This window comes from Heteronotia binoei, chromosome 6 (assembly GCF_032191835.1).
Source record: "Heteronotia binoei isolate CCM8104 ecotype False Entrance Well chromosome 6, APGP_CSIRO_Hbin_v1, whole genome shotgun sequence".
NCBI classification, from domain to species: Eukaryota; Metazoa; Chordata; class Lepidosauria; order Squamata; family Gekkonidae; genus Heteronotia; species Heteronotia binoei.
Genome location: NC_083228.1, coordinates 42,444,296 through 42,465,258, shown reverse-complemented (window position 1 = coordinate 42,465,258; position 20,963 = coordinate 42,444,296). Strand labels below are relative to the sequence as shown.

General features: G+C 40.4%; 1 protein-coding gene across 2 annotated transcripts in view; it reads left to right on the top strand.

Moving 5' to 3' along the window:
- ADGRA1 (adhesion G protein-coupled receptor A1) overlaps positions 1–20,963 on the top strand; it is a 538,647-nt gene that overhangs the window by 264,660 nt on the left and 253,024 nt on the right. For both annotated transcript variants that reach the window (XM_060241372.1, XM_060241374.1), the window contains 2 exons: positions 781–942; positions 6,055–6,258. In XM_060241372.1, coding sequence (XP_060097355.1) covers positions 781–942; positions 6,055–6,258 — 366 coding nt within the window. The remainder of the gene's footprint in view (positions 1–780; positions 943–6,054; positions 6,259–20,963) is intronic.

Genomic DNA, 20,963 nt, shown 5'->3' with positions numbered 1-20,963 from the left:
GAGATCCCTGCCCTCCCCAGGGTCCACCCTCAAATCTCCAGGAGTGTCCCAACCTGGATCCGACAACCCTTCCCTCCCATTTCCCGCTGGAGGCCAGGAGGAACCAGGCAACCCTAGCATTTGCTCAGCTTTTTTGTTGTTAATACATTCAAGCGATGAGTCCAAATACTGTAAAAAAGAGAGTCCTGGATCTAGACTCAGTGAATCCTGGAATATGTTTAGCAGAGGTGTTAATTGTGCCAAGAGCACTCTGAATATATCTGTGATGGAGTGCACTGCAATGAGAAAAGAGAATGTGGTCCTGGATGAAAAATTGCACTGGGCATTCACAGATCTGCACTCCCAGCCACTTTGCAGACACATTGCAGACAATGTTCGACTAAGTTAAATCCTTAAAATTGTGGTGTTTCTTTCTGTGGTGGTGTGTTTGCAGTGGGGTTTCACTATAATGTCGTCCTGGTAGAAAATAAAAGCCTTGTTTTAAGAAACAAAAAACCCCCACAGCATTTAATCTTTACAGCATACTTGCTTGAGTTCATATAACTCTGAAACAGTTTTGATTTCATAATCACTGATTTGGGAAGAGGCATATCCATAAGCAATCAATTTACACTTATGACTATAATACCCACATGTAAGCTGATGCTTTAAGAACTGCAGATACCTGAAATGCTCAATAGACTAGTTAAAAGCAGCCGCTTTCAGATGTACTCTTATGCTATCTTTGTACAGTAGTAAAATACTTTGTGCTGTCTTTTTTTTTCCTCCCCTCTCTGTCAGCTTTCTGATGCTATTGTTGAAATTGCCAGCAATATAATGCTGGTAAGTGACCATGCGTTATGGATGGCACAAAAGGATGATAAAGCTTGCACTAGGATCGTACAGTGTGTGGAGCGCCTTACAAATCAAACACTGACTGGTAATACACAAGCTATATCAAAGGTATTTCTTCAGATTTATTGCTGTCTTTTTAACTTGGGAAATGTTGGGGCCTGAGAATGCAGTGAAGAGTCAAGGGGAAAAATAGTTTTTATTGTATGCACTGCTCTATGTCATACTGGATTTTATAATATGTAATGCTTGTGAGTGATGCTAGGTGCCAGGTCTGATGCCTGGTATCAGATTTTAGAAATGACTAATAATTGATCAAGAAGCTCTCCAGTGGTTAAAAGCTGTGGAAGCGTTACTGGTTTACTATCTTACTTGGATGGCCCAGGCTAACCTGATCTCATCAGAATTCAGAAGCTGAACAAGGTTGGCCCTGCTTAGTATTTGGATGAGACCCCACCAAAGGAATACCAGTGTTGTGATATGGAGACAGGTAATAGCAAACTATCTCTGAATGTCTCTTGCCTTGAAAACCTCACATGGTTGCTGTGATTTGACAACACCTTGCACCATCACACTACCCTGCCCTCCAGTTTTCTGTTTAAACAAAACACACCTTTTAAACCTCAGGTACTAACGTGTTTTGAATTATTCATTTAAATCAGAGCAATAGAGGTCTGAGAATACCAGGCTTGCTTTTGGACTGGGAATTAATTATTCCTGTAGAGGGAGTCATGTTTTTAACACTTGAGTTTTAAGTTATTGATCATACAAGCCCAAATGATTACAACTCTCCTTTTGTCTTCTTGAAAGGTAATAACATAATTATTAGGCATCTGCACCTGCTAGAATTCAGTTTCTGTTTATAGGAAGCATTTTCCAATTTGCAATACTCATGTTAGTTAAGCACTCACAGACAGTAGTTCAGGGGAAAGTCATACAATATGTAAGTGATTGTGAATCCACAGTCCATTCAGGTTTAATTAGTTTCCAAGTTTCTCTTCTTTAACTATCCTGTTTTCAGTGTAGCTTGTCACAACATAAGATACTTGGTGGTGTGAAGCCTTGTCCTGATTATCTGATGTTATCATTTACTCTACTCCTCAGCTAGTGGAGGGCAACTACTTCTTGCAACTTCTGAAGCAGAATGTTGCTAGAGGGCATGCTAGAGGGAACTGGCCATCTGGCATAGCTTTTTGGCATAGTCCTCTGGCAGAGCTCAAGGAAACCAGCTAGCTTGCTTGCTGCCTGGCTTATTTATTGAAATATTTGTATCTGGCTTTTTTCCTCAGAGGAAATAAAATGGTTCCCAACAGGAAAAATACAGTATAGATAATCCAAAACAAAACAACCAAAGATGTCTTGGTCCAGGGTTCCATAGCTGGCTTATCCAAAGATGACAGATGTGAGCTACAGGCTAAGAACCCTTTGGTTCTTATTTATGGTTACCAACCTCCAGGTGGGGCCTGGTACTCTCCCAGAATTGCAGCTGATCTTCAAACCTCACAGATCATTTCCCATAAAGAAAATAGCTGCTTTGGGGAATGGACTCTATTATGTACCACTGAGTCTTGCTTCTGGCCGCCCAAGCGTAATATGTACATGCAAACAGGAAGGAGAGAAGAGCACATCTGAGATGTTTGCAAATGAGACCCCACCTGGGGCATAAAAAAATAACGAAACAGAATTCAGCTGCCTATAGTGATATCCAAAACCAGTTCTCAGTCTAGAAGCAGATAATAAAAAGAGATAAAAAGAAAATGCAAACAAAAATAGATGAAGACCTTCAGTTAAAAGCCTGGGTAAAGAGGTTTAAATATGGGCTCAACAGTGCTGAAATATTTAAATGATGAAAAACTGAGATATGATAAACCTTTGAGATAGATAGATAAATAAATAATAATTGGGTATAATTTGGAAGAAGAAAAAAGATGTGGAAACAAGTCATCTGGAGTGAATAGTCTATATTTAGTACATTTACTTACATTTGGTAGAACCTTTTAAGCTGAAAGCAGATTCTCAGTTGAGTTTGCTCTTTGATGTCTGATGCACCTGCTGTGGCTAGTCTTGTGATAACAATAGTCATCTGTTGTCATTCTACAATGTTTGTTTTTCTTAAAATACCTGAAGTGTTTCAGTTATAAACTCATTTGGAAGACCCCAAAGTTAGGAAAGTCTCCCCATCCGAGCATTAATTAATGTATTATGTTGTGTGTGGTATAGCCAGGCAACTGTAAAATTGTCTGGCAGCCGTAAATTCTAGCTCTTTTAGCATTATACACCACTAGGTGATAAGCTAGACTTGTTTCAGAAGTGGTTTGCCACTGCCTGCCTCTGCATCATGCCCCTAGTATTCCTTGGAGGTCACCCATCCAAATACTAACCAGGGCTGACCCTGCATACCTTTCAAGATCTGATGGGACTGGGCTAGCCTGGGCTATCCAGTTTGCAATACATGCAGCTGGGAACCTCAACCAGAATTGACCTTTCGTGTTCCTTATCTTTCTGATTCTTTTCTTGATTTTAAAGGTAATGATCTAGAACCATTGGCCATGTACATCTATTACCAAGCTAGTGTGGTATAGTGGTTAGTGTGTTGGACTTAGGATCTGGGAGAATGAGCTTCTAGTTCCCACTGTGCTGAGTGACCTGAGGCCGGTTGCACAATCTCTGCCAGTCGAGCCTACCTCACAGGGGTTTTGTGAAGAGAAAATGGAGGACAGGACAATTATTCTTTTGGTCTCCATTGGGGAGGAAAAAAGGTAAAGGTAAAGGTTGTCCCCTATGCAAGCACCAGTCATTTCCGACTCTGGCATGATGACACATCACAGGGTATAAATAAAATAAACAGTGTAGAAAGCTTGATTTTAAGTGAAATAATAGCTGCATTTCAGTAACAGTTCAGGTGTTGATATGCAATGGAATGCCTATGCAACAGAGATTGTGTATATGTGCATTCACCTTGTGCATTCATCTTGAGAGAATTATCAAGTTCCACAGGTCACTTTTTCTAGTTGTAGGTTAGAGAGGATATTGATCTTCTTTTTGGAATAATTCTTTGTGCAGGCTGTAGAGTAGCCTTCTTTTGCTACTTAGCCATTTTTATAGTCCTTTTCCCCCCTGCTTTTTTTGTAGACAAATTAGTGTACAGTCAACTGCAAGTGGTAAATAAAGCTGTAGACTTCCCTGTGTAGCCTCATGCAAACCCAAACAACTGCTGTTCCTTTTGGAGACTGGCCAGCATGCAATTAGCAAACTGAATTGCTGAGGTTGTACTAGTCTGTTTTAAAATGAAAAGACAATGTACTGTTCATCATTCCAGAACAACAACAACAACAAAAACACTGAAAACTGTTGGACCAGTGCCGTCCCTATACACACATTCCATCATTTGAGACCATAAAGGAATATTTGCTGGTTCCAGGATGCAACCTTTTGAATATAAAGCAACTTTCTGATCTCTTTCATGACCAAATTTTTCTTCTCCTAAACTGGTTCTGCTTTGAGTGTTAATTCTGGCTTTGTGTCTAAATTAAAGGGGGGGAGTTGTTGGGAGGGGGATCCACACAACATCCCCTAATTGTCTACTTTCTGTGGCTTACCCTGATTTTTCCCAAGCTTAGTTTGGCAAAAAGTTTGGGAAAACATCATGGTCAAAGTGCCTTGTATGCTGTGCAGAAGGGAAGGCATGTATTTTTGCCAGCGTATCCACATCAGTGCCGTTTTTGTTGCTTCAGTTCCTGCAGCCTTCTCCTTTTAAAAAAGGTAATTAACTTATAGCAGCCCAAGCTCTGCTCATGACCTGAGTCAATCCTGGCGGAAGCTGGGTTCAGGCAGTTGGCTCAAGGTTGACTCAGCCTTCCATCCTTCTGAGGTTGGTAAAACGAGTACCTAGCTTGCTGGGGGGGAAATGTAGATGACTGGAGAAGGCAATGGCAAACTACCCCGTTAAAAAGTCTGCTGTGAAAATGTCGTGATGCGACATCACCCAGAGTCAGAATTGACTGGTGCTTGCACACCTTTCCCTTTATGCTTGTGAAAAGTGCTGTAAGTCACAGCTGACATGGTGACCCCATAGGGTTTTCAAGGCAAGAGATGTTCAGAGGTGGCTTGCCATTGCCTGCCCCTGCACCATGACCCTGGTATTTCTTGAAGGTCACCCATCCAAATACTAGCCAGGGCCAACATCGGGATAGCCTGGGCTTTCCAGGTCAGGGCTGGATAGCTATAGTATTAAACATTGTGTTGTGTCAATTACCTATTTTTAAAACTAAAAACCTAAAAAAACCCCTGGAAATGATGGCTACAGGGGGCTGGGGCAAGGACAGTGTGGGTAAAAATACCACATGGATGCTCTGTTGTGTCTACAAATACTTGCACATTTGCAGTGGAAGGGACATGAAAAACCATTGTGTGGCTGCAGCCATGTTTATGTTTATTTATGATTTATATCCCGCCCTTCCCACCAAGGTGGCTCAGGGCGGCTCACAACACCTGAAGTCTAACATAACAATATTAAGTTTTAGGCATTTTACACAGTTAAAAACATTTAAAACATTAAAAGCATTAAAACATCAGAAGTCTATTAGAACTACACTTAATTTTCTATGCTGGTTAGTTGTAGGCCAGCCGGAAGAGGGTTGTCTTACAGGCCCTGCAGAATTGAACAAGGTCCCGCAGGGCCCTCACCTCCTCCGGCAGCTGGTTCTACCAGGAAGGTGCCATTACAGAGAAAGCCCTATCCCTGGTAGATTTCAGGTGGGCTTCCTTTGGCCCAGGGATAACAAGAAGATTTTGGGTTCCTGATCTCAGCACTCTCTGGGGAACATGTGGGGAGCCCATGATAGCCCAATCCCCCTTCCCCACTGTGATTTGGGTAGAAGAGGAACTTTGTCCACCTACCCGACTCTACAGTCCTTATCCTTTTCAAAGGCAGGTGTGCTCCCTCATTTACCTGTAGAAATATTGTTAAAACAAACTAATTTGATTGTTCAAAATAAAATTATTACAATTGAGCTTATGGTTGTTCTCTATAGGGAATTAGGCCCTTATTAAAAATGAAGTTGCAGGCAACATCACTATTCTCAAAATGATATGATTATATCGATATATATATAAATGCTGTATGCTGAAAAATGTTCTGAGTATACCTTTATCATGTGGATTTTTGTACATCTCTAAAAATATGCAAACCGTGTTACCAGTCCCTCCTATTTCTTTTGACAGGTTTCTCTTAATATTGCTTTAGAGGCATTTGTTATCAAACCATCTAGCTTTGTGGGGATAACTTGTACTGCCTTCCAGAAAATATCTGCAAATTTAGACAGGTCAATGACCCGTGACACAGGGAGCTGGGACCCGGAGCAACATTTGAATTTTAAGTGCAATGCTGGCAGTCATAGTGGCTCGGTGGTGAATTTCTCTACAATGGTAAGTAGGACAACTAGTGAATAACTTGAAATGTATGTTATGAAGAACGACTTACCCTTTGCAGTGTTCAGAGCCATCACTGTAAGACTAAGTTATCTGAAATTAAGATTCAGCTGGCTTCATGTTTTTGTATATTGATTAGTAAAGAAATAATTCTAATTTTGCTGTAGGACAGAGTATATAAATAAAAGGGTACAGTGCTGATTTTATCAAATGTTGTTGGATGCTGAAATGTAATAGTTATACATGGATCAATATACAAACATATCAATCCACTTGAATTTAAGTGATTTTTTTTTATCTCACTGAAATCAACTTGGAAATCAATGTAAAAACTGGTCTAAAACCTAGTGCCATGTAACCTGATTCAAAAAATGTCTCTTTCCTTCCATGTGATTGTCTACCCATTCCAAGTGCTCTGATCTTTGTCATAATCTTCCTATATGGATATGATGTTCCTAAGAAGAAATATTTATGTGAACTGTGAGCATCAGGCAGAATGTAGGAATCATAAGTACAATTATATATGACAATAAAAGATGGTGGATGTTGAGAAATGTCACTAATTGCACCAATTTGCATCTGCTTAGTTAATGATGATTAAAAATGGTTTTATGGTGCTGTTTATGTGATGGTACTTTACTAATCATATGCTTACCAGTGAATATAAGGCAGCTTAAATTCTAGAAAGGAGATGTGTGTGTGTGTGTGCATGAGAGTGTGTGCGTGTGAGTGCATGAACACACACAAAAGGTTTTCAGTGGGCCCATTATGTGTTTAGACAAATGAACATTCTAAATGAAAATATTATGAAATAATAATAGCTATTAGGAAAACCTAGGTAATTTTGTTTTAGTAATGTTATGACTATCATTTGGAATTTTGTTACTTTAAAAACATCTTCATATGATGCCAAAAAAACTCTAAGGAAACAAATAGAAGTAGGATCCTTGGTGGAATGTATTATTTATATCACATAATGAAGCGGAACAATTAAATTCTGATCCAGCACAAAATGGAATTTTGCATTTGGTTGAGCATGTTATTAAATTTGAAGTGTTCCAAGTCGAAGTTCTTGTTATCCTTGAACAGAATCTTATTTTAATAAGCTTAGTTCTTGAAGTATTCTGGGTACTACAGAAATGATGTTTCCTGAGAAATATTGCAAAGCTGCTTCAGGAACACTTTGAAATCTTTAAATGCATTTTCCCTTCCTGCAGTCTCTTTTGTTGTGTGTTTTGCTGATTTTAAACCTCAGAGAAATATGGCATGGGTTGATGGGAGAGGTTACTACTTAAAAGCCTTTGAAAAGCAACATCCTTGCACTGGAGAGTATGTAAGATTAGAGGAAATCTTACAAATTGCAAACTGTTCTTTGTAATCATTTTGTAATTCTCTAAAATAGCTGTCACCCGCCCGGGGGGGGGGGAGGAATTGTTCAGTGCTATTACTTGTACATAACTGATATAAGAATATTTCTGAATTAATTTTTTTGTTTAAAGTATAGTTCATATAAATGTATTTATTTTATATTTAGGAAATGAATTTATATAGAGAAGGTATACAGTTTTAGTTTTGTGAATCTTATTAGGAGTTCTGCCATATGGACATTAATCATAGTGGAATTTTATCACTTCTAGGGTTGCGAGCGCTTGGTTGGGAAATATCTGGAGATATGGGGGAGTTGATCCTGAGGGTGGTAGGGTTTGAGGTAGGGAGTGACTTCTGCATGGTGTAATGCCATAGAATCTATCCTCCAAGGTAGGCATTTTCTCGAGGGGAACTGATCTATGTAGTCTGAAGAACAGTTCTAATTCTGGGAAATTTCCAGACCCCACCTGTAGGCAACCCTAATCACTATGCTTCGATACCTTGAAGCATAGTATTATAGGAATATATGGGATGTAGTTTAGGATGTTCTTTCAATCTTTGTGGAGGTATGGCTCAACCCAACTGAGTGCTCATCCTAGAACCATCTTTAGAAACCTCTGCAACATGTTGGGATTTTATGGCAGATGAACCAATGTTGAATGTGTTTCTTGTTGAAACTCCTTTACTTCTGATTTGGGGGATGTCGCTATGCTATGTCAGAACTGACCCTTTAAAATTAAGACAGAGGATGCTAGAGTTCAGAACAGATGAAGCTGCTTCCCATTTAACTAGAGTCCTTCAACTTGTGCTTACACAAGAACATCCATGTTCTGAAGGTCTGTGATCTGCTAAATGTTTTCATCCATGCATGTGGCTGCAAATCGGGAGAAAAAAGGGCAAATCACACTTTATTGGATTCTCTTGCCAGCCAGTTAAAGGATTTTGTTCTTCCATTTAGAAACTATATTGTGTGTTGTAATTTGACTGACATGTTGTCTGTATTTCTCAGGTACAAAAAAAAATAACATTTGTTGCAATATATATGTCTGCCAAAGTACTGTTGCCTCTTTTTTTTGTTGTTATTACAAAATATTCCTTCCTAAAAATGAAAAACAAGGTGTTATATTCCTTTTCCTTGCCCCAAGAACATGCCAGACATCTAGAATTTATTTCAAGCTACTGCAGAACATTTTATTTGGAAATGTATATAATCTTGGCAGTACATCACTGTATACAGAGCTTTAGTGTGGCTTAATCTCTTATGCATTTTGCCATGTTTATAGAAAGCATCCAAGTCAGATTTCTGGCCAAACTTTGATTGTCATGTCTCATTTCAGTGAACAGATTTTTTTTTAAAACCGCAGGTGCAGTTCTTCATAATGATAACCGAATGTAAGGCTGCATTCAGAAAGTGTCATTAAATTGGAATCTAAGTTTAAGTCTGGCCATTGTGGCCGTTAAGTCTGGCCGTTAAGTCCAGCAGGTTGTGTTAAAGTAAGATTCTGCTCTCATAATTTCACAATTCATTGATATTCTAACTTTTCTCACTTGAAAAAGAAACCATTTCCTGTACCCATTTGTCCTCCAACCACCGCATATGATAAAATTAGCTTTCACTAAAGTACTGGCTTACTAGAACTTTGTTACTTCTTAGTGGGGGGTTGGGGGGAGGGAGAGAAACCTGAAGATGTAGAGCAAGAACATAAAAGTATCAAATGGCAAAAGATGATTGGTCAATTTCAGCAGCTTTCAAAGAGCTGACCAAATTCATGGGTTTGTTGTTCTATGAAATGCCAGTTTTTCTCTATGTTCCCCCAGCCTCCCCATAAGACCCATGAAAAAGCTACACTAATTGATTTTATATCACTTACCAATGATGAATACACTTCATTTTGTTATTGTGTTAAACTGATCTTCCTCTTGTTCAGGAGTTTATTAAAGTTCATTGCTAATGCATTTAGAAATTATTCCAATGTTTGTTAATTGTTGACAGTTTTGTTAGCTGTTTATATTATGTTATGCAATTTATTAAAAACAGAAAAATTAGAAAATTGAAAAGAAAAGAAAAGAAAAGAAAAGAAAAGAAAAGAAAAAGCCACACTGAAGGTTGATGGAGCCTTGAAGACAAAATGCCATGAGGTTGCTGTAGCGAGTAAGGGAAATTGAACATATTTGCCACTACTTCCTTCCACTGATGGAGGAGCACAGTAATAGGGTTGCCAGGTCCAACTCAGGAAATATCTGGTGAATTGGGGGGTGGAGCCAGGAGACCTTGGGGGTGGAGCCAGGAGCAAGGTTGTGACAACACAACTGAACTCTGAAGGGAGTTCTCGTCATCACATTTAAAGGGACTGCACTCCTTTTAAATGCCTTCCCTTAATTGAAATCATGGAGAATGGGGGCACCTTCTTTGGAAGCTTATAGAACTGGAAGCCCTGATCCAATCTTTTTTAAAACTTGGGGTTTTATTTGAGGAGAGGCACAAGATACTGTGCTGAAAATTTGGTGCCTCTACCTCAAAAAACAGTTCTCCAGAGACCCAGATACACATGGATTGATTCTCCATTATACCCTATAGGAACCGGTCTCCATAGGTTATAATGGAGACATTCCACACTCTCTCCCCCACCCCCGCTTTCTGATAACCCTGAAGTGAGGGGAGGGCCTTCAAACCAGGGGGTCCCCTGCCCCCAACTGGGAATTGGCAACCCTACAAGCAAAATTTTACAAAAATTTCCCTTTTTCACTGCAGCTCTCTGTTCCTCATGGTATTTTGTTGATGAGATTTTCCTGACCCCCACTATTGCCTTTTCAGGAGGGTCTTATGGGACTGCTGGCAAAAGCCATGTATCTGCTGCTGTGATAATCTTTCACTAGTGGTTCATAGGATCCAATGAAGCCTGAGGGAAAATGTCCTGTCCCATTAATAACATAGGATCAATGTGTGGAAATAGACAGATGAAGTTTTTCACAGTATAAGAGTAAAAGAGTTGGTCTCAAAGCAGTTTTACAATCACCCTCCCTTCTTGCTCCCACAACAGGCACTTTGACTGCTATCATGCACACTAAATAATGCACTTTCAATCCACTTTCAGTGCACTTTCCAACTGGATTTTGCCAGTTCACACAGTATTGAAAGTGCATTATTTAGTGTGTGTGATCGCAGCCCTTGTTAGGCAGGTGGGGCTGATAGAGTTCTGAGAGAACCGCCAAGAAGCAGGAAAACGCTTGAGCTGGCTCCGCGACGGAAGTTGCCGGCTCTTTTGGCTGCGCCGGCGCTTCTGGTGCGAAATCCCTGCAGATCCGCCGGCGTGAGGAGGGTGGTCGCGCCAGTAAAAGGTAAGTGCGAAAACGCCCAGTGACTGACCCATGGTTACCCAGCAGACTTCATGTGGAGGAGTAGGGAATCAAACCAGGTTTTCCAGATTAGAGACTGGCACTCTTAACAACTATACCATGCTAGCTCTTCAATCCTAAATCCAACCCTACCTTTTGTCATGTGATTTAAGTAATTAATTGTGCCTATGTTGTTTTAATTCATGATAATTATCCATTTTCACACTGACACAATTCTGACATTACTATGTGTTTCATGAATACTTACCATTTGTGTTTGGTAAATCACAATAAATTTCCACATACTTGAAGAACAGAATGTATTGTATCAAAACTTGGCAATTAGATGGCAATAGGTAAAGCAAAATCTGGGCATATTATTAGAACAGAAGGCAGTGCTTGTAAAAAGCAACATATGCAGCATTTCCATCAGGCACACATGTTACATTTTGGGACTGAATCAATTTTCCATGAGTTCCCAAAGAACATATTTCAGTAGAATGAATTAGCTTCAATATTGCATGCACTCAGGTATCATTATAGTTGAATAAGAAACCTAAAAGGTTAATATGCAATTAAAGGGCCGAACATTAAAAACAAAGTGTAAAAAAATCATAAATCAACATACATGTATTTATTGTTGAAAGCTAAAACCATTTAAGAACCCATCCTACGTAAAATCATAAAACCTTGACCTGACGCGTTTCGACCTGAATTGGTCTTCTTCAGAGGTCAGAAAGGTAAGCACACATATTGGCTCATAATACAGAACAGAATAAAAAAATCAAGAGCACACAACTCTTGGCACATAGGCTCTGACTTTACTTGATCAATTCTGGACCACATGGCATACAAAAAACACTGGATGCTATAAGGCTATAGAACAAGAGGCCTCAAGAATGTCTCTAAGCCTTTATCACTTTACTAAATTTCCTTGTGGTCCAGCATTGTTCTGTTGTTTTATTCTGTTCTGTATTATGAGCCAATATGTGTGCTTACCTTTCTGACCTCTGAAGAAGACCAATTTAGGTCAAAACGCGTCAGGTCAAGTTGAGTGGGTTCCCATTGAGGTTTTATGATTTTACAAAGGATAGAGGCTTATGATGGGCCCTTAAATGGTTTTAGCTTTCAACAATAAATACATGTATGTTGATTTATGATTTTTTTACACTTTGTTTTTAATGTTTGGACCTTTAACGTCATATTAACCTTTTAGGTTTCTTACTCCAGTTTTTGGGTTAAGTTTCTTTCCCTTCCTTGTTTTTCTTTGATCATAATAGTTGACACAGGAATAAAAATCAATGGAAATGAAATTACTGAAATGCATTGTATAATCTAGCACTAACTTTTCATTAAAGGCCTCTGGACAAAAATATAACCTCATTCCTCTCTATCCTTTTCCTTGCTTAGCAGTATTAGGACAGCCAATTGATACCTCTCTGTATGGGACTGCAAGGTCCCAAACTTTGACCCTGAGACTCTGGTTTTAGAACTCAAATCTCAGGGACTCAAGGTAAAATTTCAGAGCTCTCTTCACAGTCTTGATAGTTTCTTCGAAGACATCTACATATACTTGCCCTTGGTAATTACTGCAAATGTGAATTGGAAGATGGGAGACAATAATCTGAAACTAACCAGTCAACTGCATATTGCATTTAGTGTGTAGCTAGTCTCTGTGCTAGGATTGTGATTACACAAATTGACAGGTACTATATGATACACTTCTTAATTAGAAGGCAGGTTCTTGGGGAAAGATCTCTGCCAAGTATGAGAAATCTGGGCTGAGAGTGTCAGTTTCCTTCCCTGTTCCAGGTATTTAAAATTCAGCATTGCCAGAGGCTCTTCTATAAAAGGAAGAAAATCTCAGGAACATTTCTGTTAGTGTTAGAACTCTGGGCTAAGTTTCCATTTTCCCAGCTGGCCAGTAGGGGAAGCCCCACCCCAACAACCACGATGTGCCTTTAGATCTCAGGAAGGTTCAGCAGCTTACAACTGCTTCTGTTTCGGAAGGTGTGTGTGCCTTTAACTCTCTGTGAGACTGAAGTTGGGGGGCAAGCAGGAAGAGCTATGTGTGTGTGTGTGTGTGAGAGAGAGAGAGCCCAATCCCTCTGTTTGTTTTGCATTCCTTTCAGAAGCTGTTTGCTTAGTAAAAGGGATAGTAAAAAGTTAACTAGAACATGAGTATGCAGAGTAGAGGAAAACTTCACCCCCTACACCTTTCTCTCCTTGAATTGGTTGAAATACAGCAGATTGTTACATTCAGCAACTCCAGTGAGTAAAGCTATCTATACCATTGCCCTGGGGAGATCACAAAAGTGTGGGCATGCAAACTGTTTATTTTGGCTGCTTTGTGTGTGTGTGAGTTCACTTTCATATTAGTGGGAGTGTAACTGCTGCAAAACCATTTGAATGCAAAAAAGAGGAGACTGTATTCAGGGGAACTGCACTGCTGTATTTTTACTATTTGTTTTTAGGGAATGGGAAAGTCTCCTGGCACCACCCCCAAAGTCCGCAGATATTTCCTGAGGTAGACTTGGCAACCCTACCATGAATGTCAAGGTTTTGGATGTTGGGCATATGACAAAACTATATCTACGTTCTGTCCTATAGTACGGAGCCATTAAGATAAAGTTATTGGTCCCAATACAGGAAAATACAAATTACAAAATGCAGACACTGGATCCTAGATCCAGTGAATACAACTGAGATCCAGTATTTTCCTTGGCATGATACTTGCCTGTATTTAGGGAAAAGAAATCTCTGGTGCCTTCTTTTTACCCCTCATAAAAAGTTTTTTTAAGAGTGAGTGATTGAGAGAGGCAGGCATTTCTGTGAATCTAACTACTAGTCAGAATGCCAGCATATCTAGAGTGTATTTTTTCTAAACTTTATAAAAGTATATTGGCTTTATAGAGTTCTTAATTAAAATACAATACTACAATGTTCCAGAGGATGAGCTGTCTTAGATGAATCATACAGTTTTTTTGCCTTTTGTCATATCCATTCCAATAGAAAAAATAAGATTTCAAAATGCTTAAATTACATTTAAAAATGCATTAATGTCAGTGTTCTTTAGTATTCCCCTTTGTATCTCTTCTTAGGTGCTATGTTTCAAGTTGTAAAGCCAGTTCAGCTTGAAACATTCCACCATAAAGACATCTCCTGTAATGCAATTTGACAAATCAAAAGGCCATTTTCACTGAGAAAAATATTAATAGTAATAGAGCCAAAAAGCAAAAAAAGAGAAAAGAATATATGCTGTGGTTGGCTTAAAGTTTACCTTATGAAAGATACATGTTGGAGAAGAAGAGACATTGCTTTGCTTTTGGAGAATTAATCTTATGATTCACCTTTGTTTGATGTATCCTACCAAAAGAATGCAACACTTCTCTCTCCCTACATACAGTGACTTACTCTCTGAAAGGACATCACTATTTTTAATTTTTATTTTATATTTGCTGGTGTATATAAAGGTACCAATGCTAAATCCCAGTGTGCTGTATAAGCCCAATATAGATACTTGACTTCCTGCTAACAGTGTAACATGTGCAAACAGGATTAAGTATGTTTGGAAATAGGTCACTCTAGTGCAGGGGTATCAAATGTTTGACCTGGGGCTGAATCGGGCCCCCGGAGGCCTCCTATCAGGCCCCTGAGCAACTGGGTCTTGGCTGTTTCCTTTTCACTCTCTCTTGCTTACTTCGGCATCACAGCTTGCTTTGCCAGGCTTGCTCAATTGCACAGAAGCTACAGAGCAAAGCCTCTATTTTCTCCATTGGCTGAGGCTCCTCCCTTGGAGAGGAAGGAGGGGAAAGCAGAGCTTGCTTTGCCAGGCTCTCTGGATCAAACAGCAGAGCTACTGAGCCAAGCCTCTCTTCCTTCTATTGGCTGAGGCTCCTCCCCCTCCTGGTTTCCTGGGGAAAGAAGGAAAGAGCCAGAGCTTCCTTTGCCCAGTTCCCTGGATCCCATGGGAGAAATAAAAAGAAAGCACCTTTAAGACCAACAAGTGCTAATGTTTTAAGCATGTTTTACTTTAAGTTTGTAAAAAAACTTTAGTCATGTTTGTCTGTGCCCCTTAAAAAGTTTATATCTCTGCTACTTAATCTTAAATAGGTACACACATGACCCAGCTGGACATAGCCCGGCCTGGCAAGGTCTCATTTATGTCAGTTCTGGCCCTCATAACAAATGAGTTCAACACCTCTGCTCTGGTGGTCAAGTCTTTTATCCAGAACCACCTGGAACAGCATCCCACTTCTTTAAAAACTGGTTGTTTGTGCAGTATAACTTTCACCAACTGTGATTATACTTTCAGATGGGTAGCTGTGTTGGTCTGAAGTATAGGAGCAAGGTTCAAGTTCAGTAGCACCTTAAAGACCAACAAAGATTTTGCAGAGTGTAAGCTTTCGAGAGCATCTGAAAAAAGGGGCATTGGCTCTTGAAAGCTTAGACCCTGGCACCACCCCCAAAGTCCCCAGATATTTCCTGAGTCGTGGCAGCCAAAAAAGACAACGACATGTCTAATCTGGCCCAGTGGTAAATTAGATTGAGAGATAGAGAAAGTGGCTCAAGGCCACCGAGTGAGCTTCATGGCTGAGTAAAGACTGAAACTTGTGTATATCTTCCCCTCAGAGAAGATCTGTTCATAGAAATACACGGGATTTAGCAGTATCAACACTATCAAAGCCAGATTATTTTGTATTCTTAGCCTGATCTATTTCCTGTAAGCTTGTAGCCATGCTTTGTTAGTATTGAGCTGACCTAAGCAAATTATATTACTATTGATTTTATCTCCCTCTAGTAATTGGGCTTATGATAATAACAGCAAAGAATTTTGTGGAGACATAAGCACATTGCCTGGTTGCTTGGTGTTTGTCTCTACCACTTACATGTTTGTGGTATTTATTAGAAGAAGGCCTGATTGCTTTGGCTGCATTACATTATAGAAAGCCATCTAGAGATGCTGAGGCAGCTCGGCCACTATTTGTATCAGTGACAAAATTCTAATTAATTTTAAGGATGTGGTAGTAAACTATTAGTCATCAGTAAGTTAGGCTGGCTTTTTTTCAGTTGCAGGGGAAAATAGCACTGCTCTTGAATAATAACAGTGTAAATTTAATCATGTGTTGGAATTTTAAAGGTGCCAATAAGCAAAAATTGCAAGCTTCACTTGTACTTGGCTGGACCTAGACTATTTGACACCCTAGGCAAGGCTAGCTACTTGTGCCCCCTCCATACACTGATAACCAATTTTCAAAAACAGATGTATTGTGGGGAAAATGAAAAGCACAAAACTTGAAATTGCTCCCTGACCTGGATAGCCAAGGCAAGCCTTATCTTGTCAGATCTTGGAAGCTGAACAGGGCCAACTCTGGCAAGAATTTGGAAGGGAGACCTCCTTGAAATAACAAAGTTGGGAGGGCAGGCTCTATTCTGCCACCTCTCCGAATATCCTCCAAGCCCCCGGTAGAGTTCAGTCACCAGAGGTTGACATGACTTCCACATGCACGTGTGCACACAACACACATACACAGGCCCATAGCATAGATGGACTCCATTCTATCTTATGGGCCCATACGATAGAATGGAGAGATCGAACCACCACTGTGGTATGACACCAGAAAAGGGGTTTAAAGTTTAAAACCCCTTCTCTAACATCGCATCCGCAGCTCAGTCTCTCCATTCTATCCTATGGGCCCATAGGATAGAATGGAGAGATTGGGTCGCTGCTCTAGCTTGACCCCAGAGAAGGGGATGCCCCACCAACCCCCACCTCTTGGAGAATCTGAGAGGCATTGTGAGGGGGGGGGAGATCTTTTTCCTGCGTTTACACCCCAGACTGCAAAAGCAGGATGAAAGCCCCACCTCTCAGAGTATCCAAGAGGAGCAGGGGCTGGGAAGCTATCTTTTTCCTGCTTTGGCACTGGAGTGCAAAAGAAGGAGAAAAGCCCTGCTGGCCACACATCTCAGAGATTCCAAGAGGCATGGGGGGAGGGGGCCCACAATCCAATTCTGGGTCCCTGGACATTTGGCGCCATAGGCAATCACCTAATTTGCCTAATGGATGGTCCAGCCCTGCCTGCATCCTTAGTAACCTATTTCTCTAGCATGAAATTATTGTCACCTTTGGTTTTACAAACTTTGCACAACATGTAGTCAAACACAATAGGTTGCTTTCTTCGTCTCCTTGGCTCTTTTTAATTACTGTGCCAATTACATAAGAACATAAGAGAAGCCATGTTGGATCAGGCCAATGGCCCATCCAGTCCAACGCTCTGTGTTACACAGTGGCCAATATATGTGTGTGTGTGTGTGTATATATATATATATATACACACTGTGGCTAATAGCCACTGATGGACCTCTGCTCCATATTTTTATCCAATCCCCTCTTAAAGCTGGCTGTGCTTGTAGCCGCCACCACCTCCTGCGGCAGTGAATTCCACATGTTAATCACCCTTTGGGTGAAGAAGTACTTCCTTTTATCCGTTTTAACCTGACTGCTCAACAATTTCATTGAATGCCCACGAGTTCTTGTATTGTGAGAAAGGGAGAAAAGTACTTCTTTCTCTACTTTCTCCATCCCATGCATAATCTTGTAAACTTCTATCATGTCACCCCGCAGTCGATGTTTCTCCAAGCTAAAGAGTCCCAAGCGTTTTAACCTTTCTTCATAGGGAAAGTGTTCCAACCCTTTAATCATTCTAGTTGCCCTTTTCTGGACTTTTTCCAATGCTATAATATCCTTTTTGAGGTGCAGTGACCAGAATTGTACACAGTATTCCTAATGAGACCTCACCATCGATTTATACAGGGGCATTATGATACTGGCTGATTTGTTTTCAATTCCCTTCCTAATAATTCCCAGCATGGCATTGGCCTTTTTTATTGCAATCGCACACTGTCTTGACATTTTCAGTGAGTTATCTACTTCGACCCCAAGATCTCTCTCTTGATCAGTCTCTGCCAGTTCACACCCCATCAACTTGTATTTGTAGCTGGGATTCTTGGCCCCAATGTGCATTACTTTGCACTTGGCCATATTGAACCTCATCTGCCCCAAAATATGAACTAGAAAAGACTGGTCTTTTCCAGCTCAATATAGTCAGCAAAACCCCATAATTCATGCAAGCTAACTTCAATAGTCTTTTTTTTTTTTTGCATTGATGGAAAAAACCATGCTGAACTAACAAGTGTCAGGGAAATGTCAACAGATGGGAGCCATCTCACTCTTCAAAATTAAAGACTTTTGCAAGAGAGGAAGTCATATTCCAATTCTAACACACAGTGCATTTTTTTCCAGTCAAGTAATGAGCCTGTGAAAATATGGGGGAAACTGCCACTTTGTCATAGTCGTACTTGGTCATAATGTGAAGCTGTCTTATTTATAAATTCATACGCAGTTGCTCACTAGGATAGGCAATGATCCGCTTAATGAAGTTACTTCACTGAAGAGATGTAATGCACTCCAAAATTACTTTGCATTCTAAATAAGTTTGGTGCTTTTAAAATCAATTTTCATTTTATTCCTTTGTATTGTATTCAGTGTTGCAGCAGAATTTGTGACTGGAGATTGATTTTTGAGGTATCTATATGATGCAGAATGTGTTTCTCTAAAGCAGCATATACAGTTCCTCTGGATAATTATTATAGGCAACTATGCCATTTCCGCAAATCACAGCATTGTCACTAACTTCAAAACAAAACAAATAATGTTTTCAGACAGGTTCTGAAGGGCAAAGCATCTGATTGAAAGAACAGAGATGTTCCAATAGGCTTCTCCAGGGAACTTTCATAACATGGGTGGCACCAAGAAGGCTTTTGTCAGCATCAATCAAATGAAAAAGACATCTTAGAAAGATTCATTTTATTCCTTTGTATTGTATTCAGTATTGCAGCAAAATTCATGTTGTAGCATACTCCCATAATAACCTACATCTAGGCAGGGTATAAGATACTTTTTCTTTGGCTCAAAGATGGGTAGGTATGCCCTCACACGGATAGTCCAGGCAAACCCAAAAAGTACAGAGAGTTCCAACAGCACACTGTGGCTAATAGCCACTGATGGACCTCTGCTCCATATGTTTATCCAATCCCCTCTTGAAGTTGGCTATGCTCGTAGCCACCACCAACTCCTGTGGCAGTGTATTCCATGTGTTAATCACCCTTTGGGTGAAGAAGTACGTCCTTTTATCCATTCTAACCTGACTGCTCAGAAATTTAATTGAGTGCCTGTGAGTTCTTGTATTGTGAGAAAGGGAGAAAAGTGCTTCTTTCTCTATCTTCTCTATAGCAGCCCCGTGGTGCAGAGTGGTAAAGCTGCAGTACTGCAGTCCGAACTCTCTGCTCATGACCTGAGTTTGATTCCGGTGGAAGCTGGGTTCAGGTAGCTGGTTCAAGGTTGACTCAGCCTTCCATCCTTCCGAGGCTGGTAAAATGAGTACCCAGCTTGCTGGGGGAAAGTATAGATGACTGGGGAAAGCAATGGCAAAGCACCCCATAAAAAGCCGTGAAAACATTGTGATGCGACATCACCTCAGAGTCGGAAATGACTGGTGCTTGCACAGGGAACTACCTTTACCTTTTTACCTTCTCTATCCCATGCATAATCTTGTAAATCTCTATCATGTCACCCCTCAATCAACATTTCTCCAAGCTAAAGAGCCCCAAGCATTTTAACCTTTCTTCATAGAGAAAGTGTTCCAACCCTTTAATCATTCTAGTTGCCCTTTTCTGCACTTTTTCCAATGCTATAATATCTTTTTTGAGGTGTGGTGACCCAAATTGTACACAATACTTCAAATGAGGCCACACCATCGATTTATACAGGGGCATTATGATACTGGCTGATTTGTTTTCAGTTCCCTTCCTAATAATTCCTAGCATAGTGTTGGCCGTTTTTATTGCTGTCGCACACTGTCTCGACATTTAAAATAAAACATGCTTAAACATTAGCACTCGTTGGTCTTAAAAGTGCTTTCTTTGTATATCTCTCATGCAATCTGGGGAACTGTATGAAGGAAGCTCTGGCTTTTTCCTTTCTTCCCCAGGGGACCAGGAGGGGGAGGAGCCTCAGCAAATAGAAGGAAGAGAGGCTTGACTCAATAGCTCAATAGAGATTGAGAGCACCTGGCAAAGCAAGCTATTCCTCCCCAAGGGAGGAGTCTCAATGAATGGAGAAAAGTTTTGCTCTGTAGCTCCTGTGCAATTGAACAAGCCTGGCAAAGCAAGCTGTGATGCAAAAGGAAGCAAGAGAGAGGGAGAAGGAAGTAAATGACAGCCGGTTGCTTGGGGCCCTGATAGGAGCACTTCAGGGGTCTGATTCAGCCACTGGGTCGCATGTTTGACATCCCTGGGCTATAATGTCACACAAGTTGGAACACTCAGCGACACCCATTGTTCTCCACCCTTGTCACTCTAGGACATGAGGAACCTTCCCCATGATAATGTATCCTTGCTGCTCTTCTCTCCATCCCTTTTTGGACTATGCTTCGGGCACAATTGGTTGAAGTTCTTTTCATGCAAAGTTGGTTGGATCTTGTGATCTATCAGCAGAAAGTACGAATGGCTGCAGTTATTTCCCATATTTACCTCCCCCCATCACTCCTTTCCAGCCCTGGGAAAGTTTATTCCTGGATCTATGGAGCCTGTGTGGACTAATATATTTATGTGCTGGGAGACAGCAGCAATGAATGAGAAGTCTCTTCTGTCAGCAGGGCTTTGTTGATATGCTTTGTTTCCATTGTAGCCTCCTGACCTATATAGCTATTACTCCATGCAGGTCGTGCGTGCAGTCTTGGGAATAAATTTCCCCAGAGTTGGAAATGGCTATAGGGGGAGGGAGAGGAGGAAAACATAGGGGAAATCCAGTTTTTGCATCCCTGGATCTCTGGAACCAACTCATTGAATTTATATGGCTTGTTAGAATATTGGTCTTACTGTATTTCATAATTCAAAGTAATGTGTATGACTTTTTACTTTTGCCCTGATGGAAACTC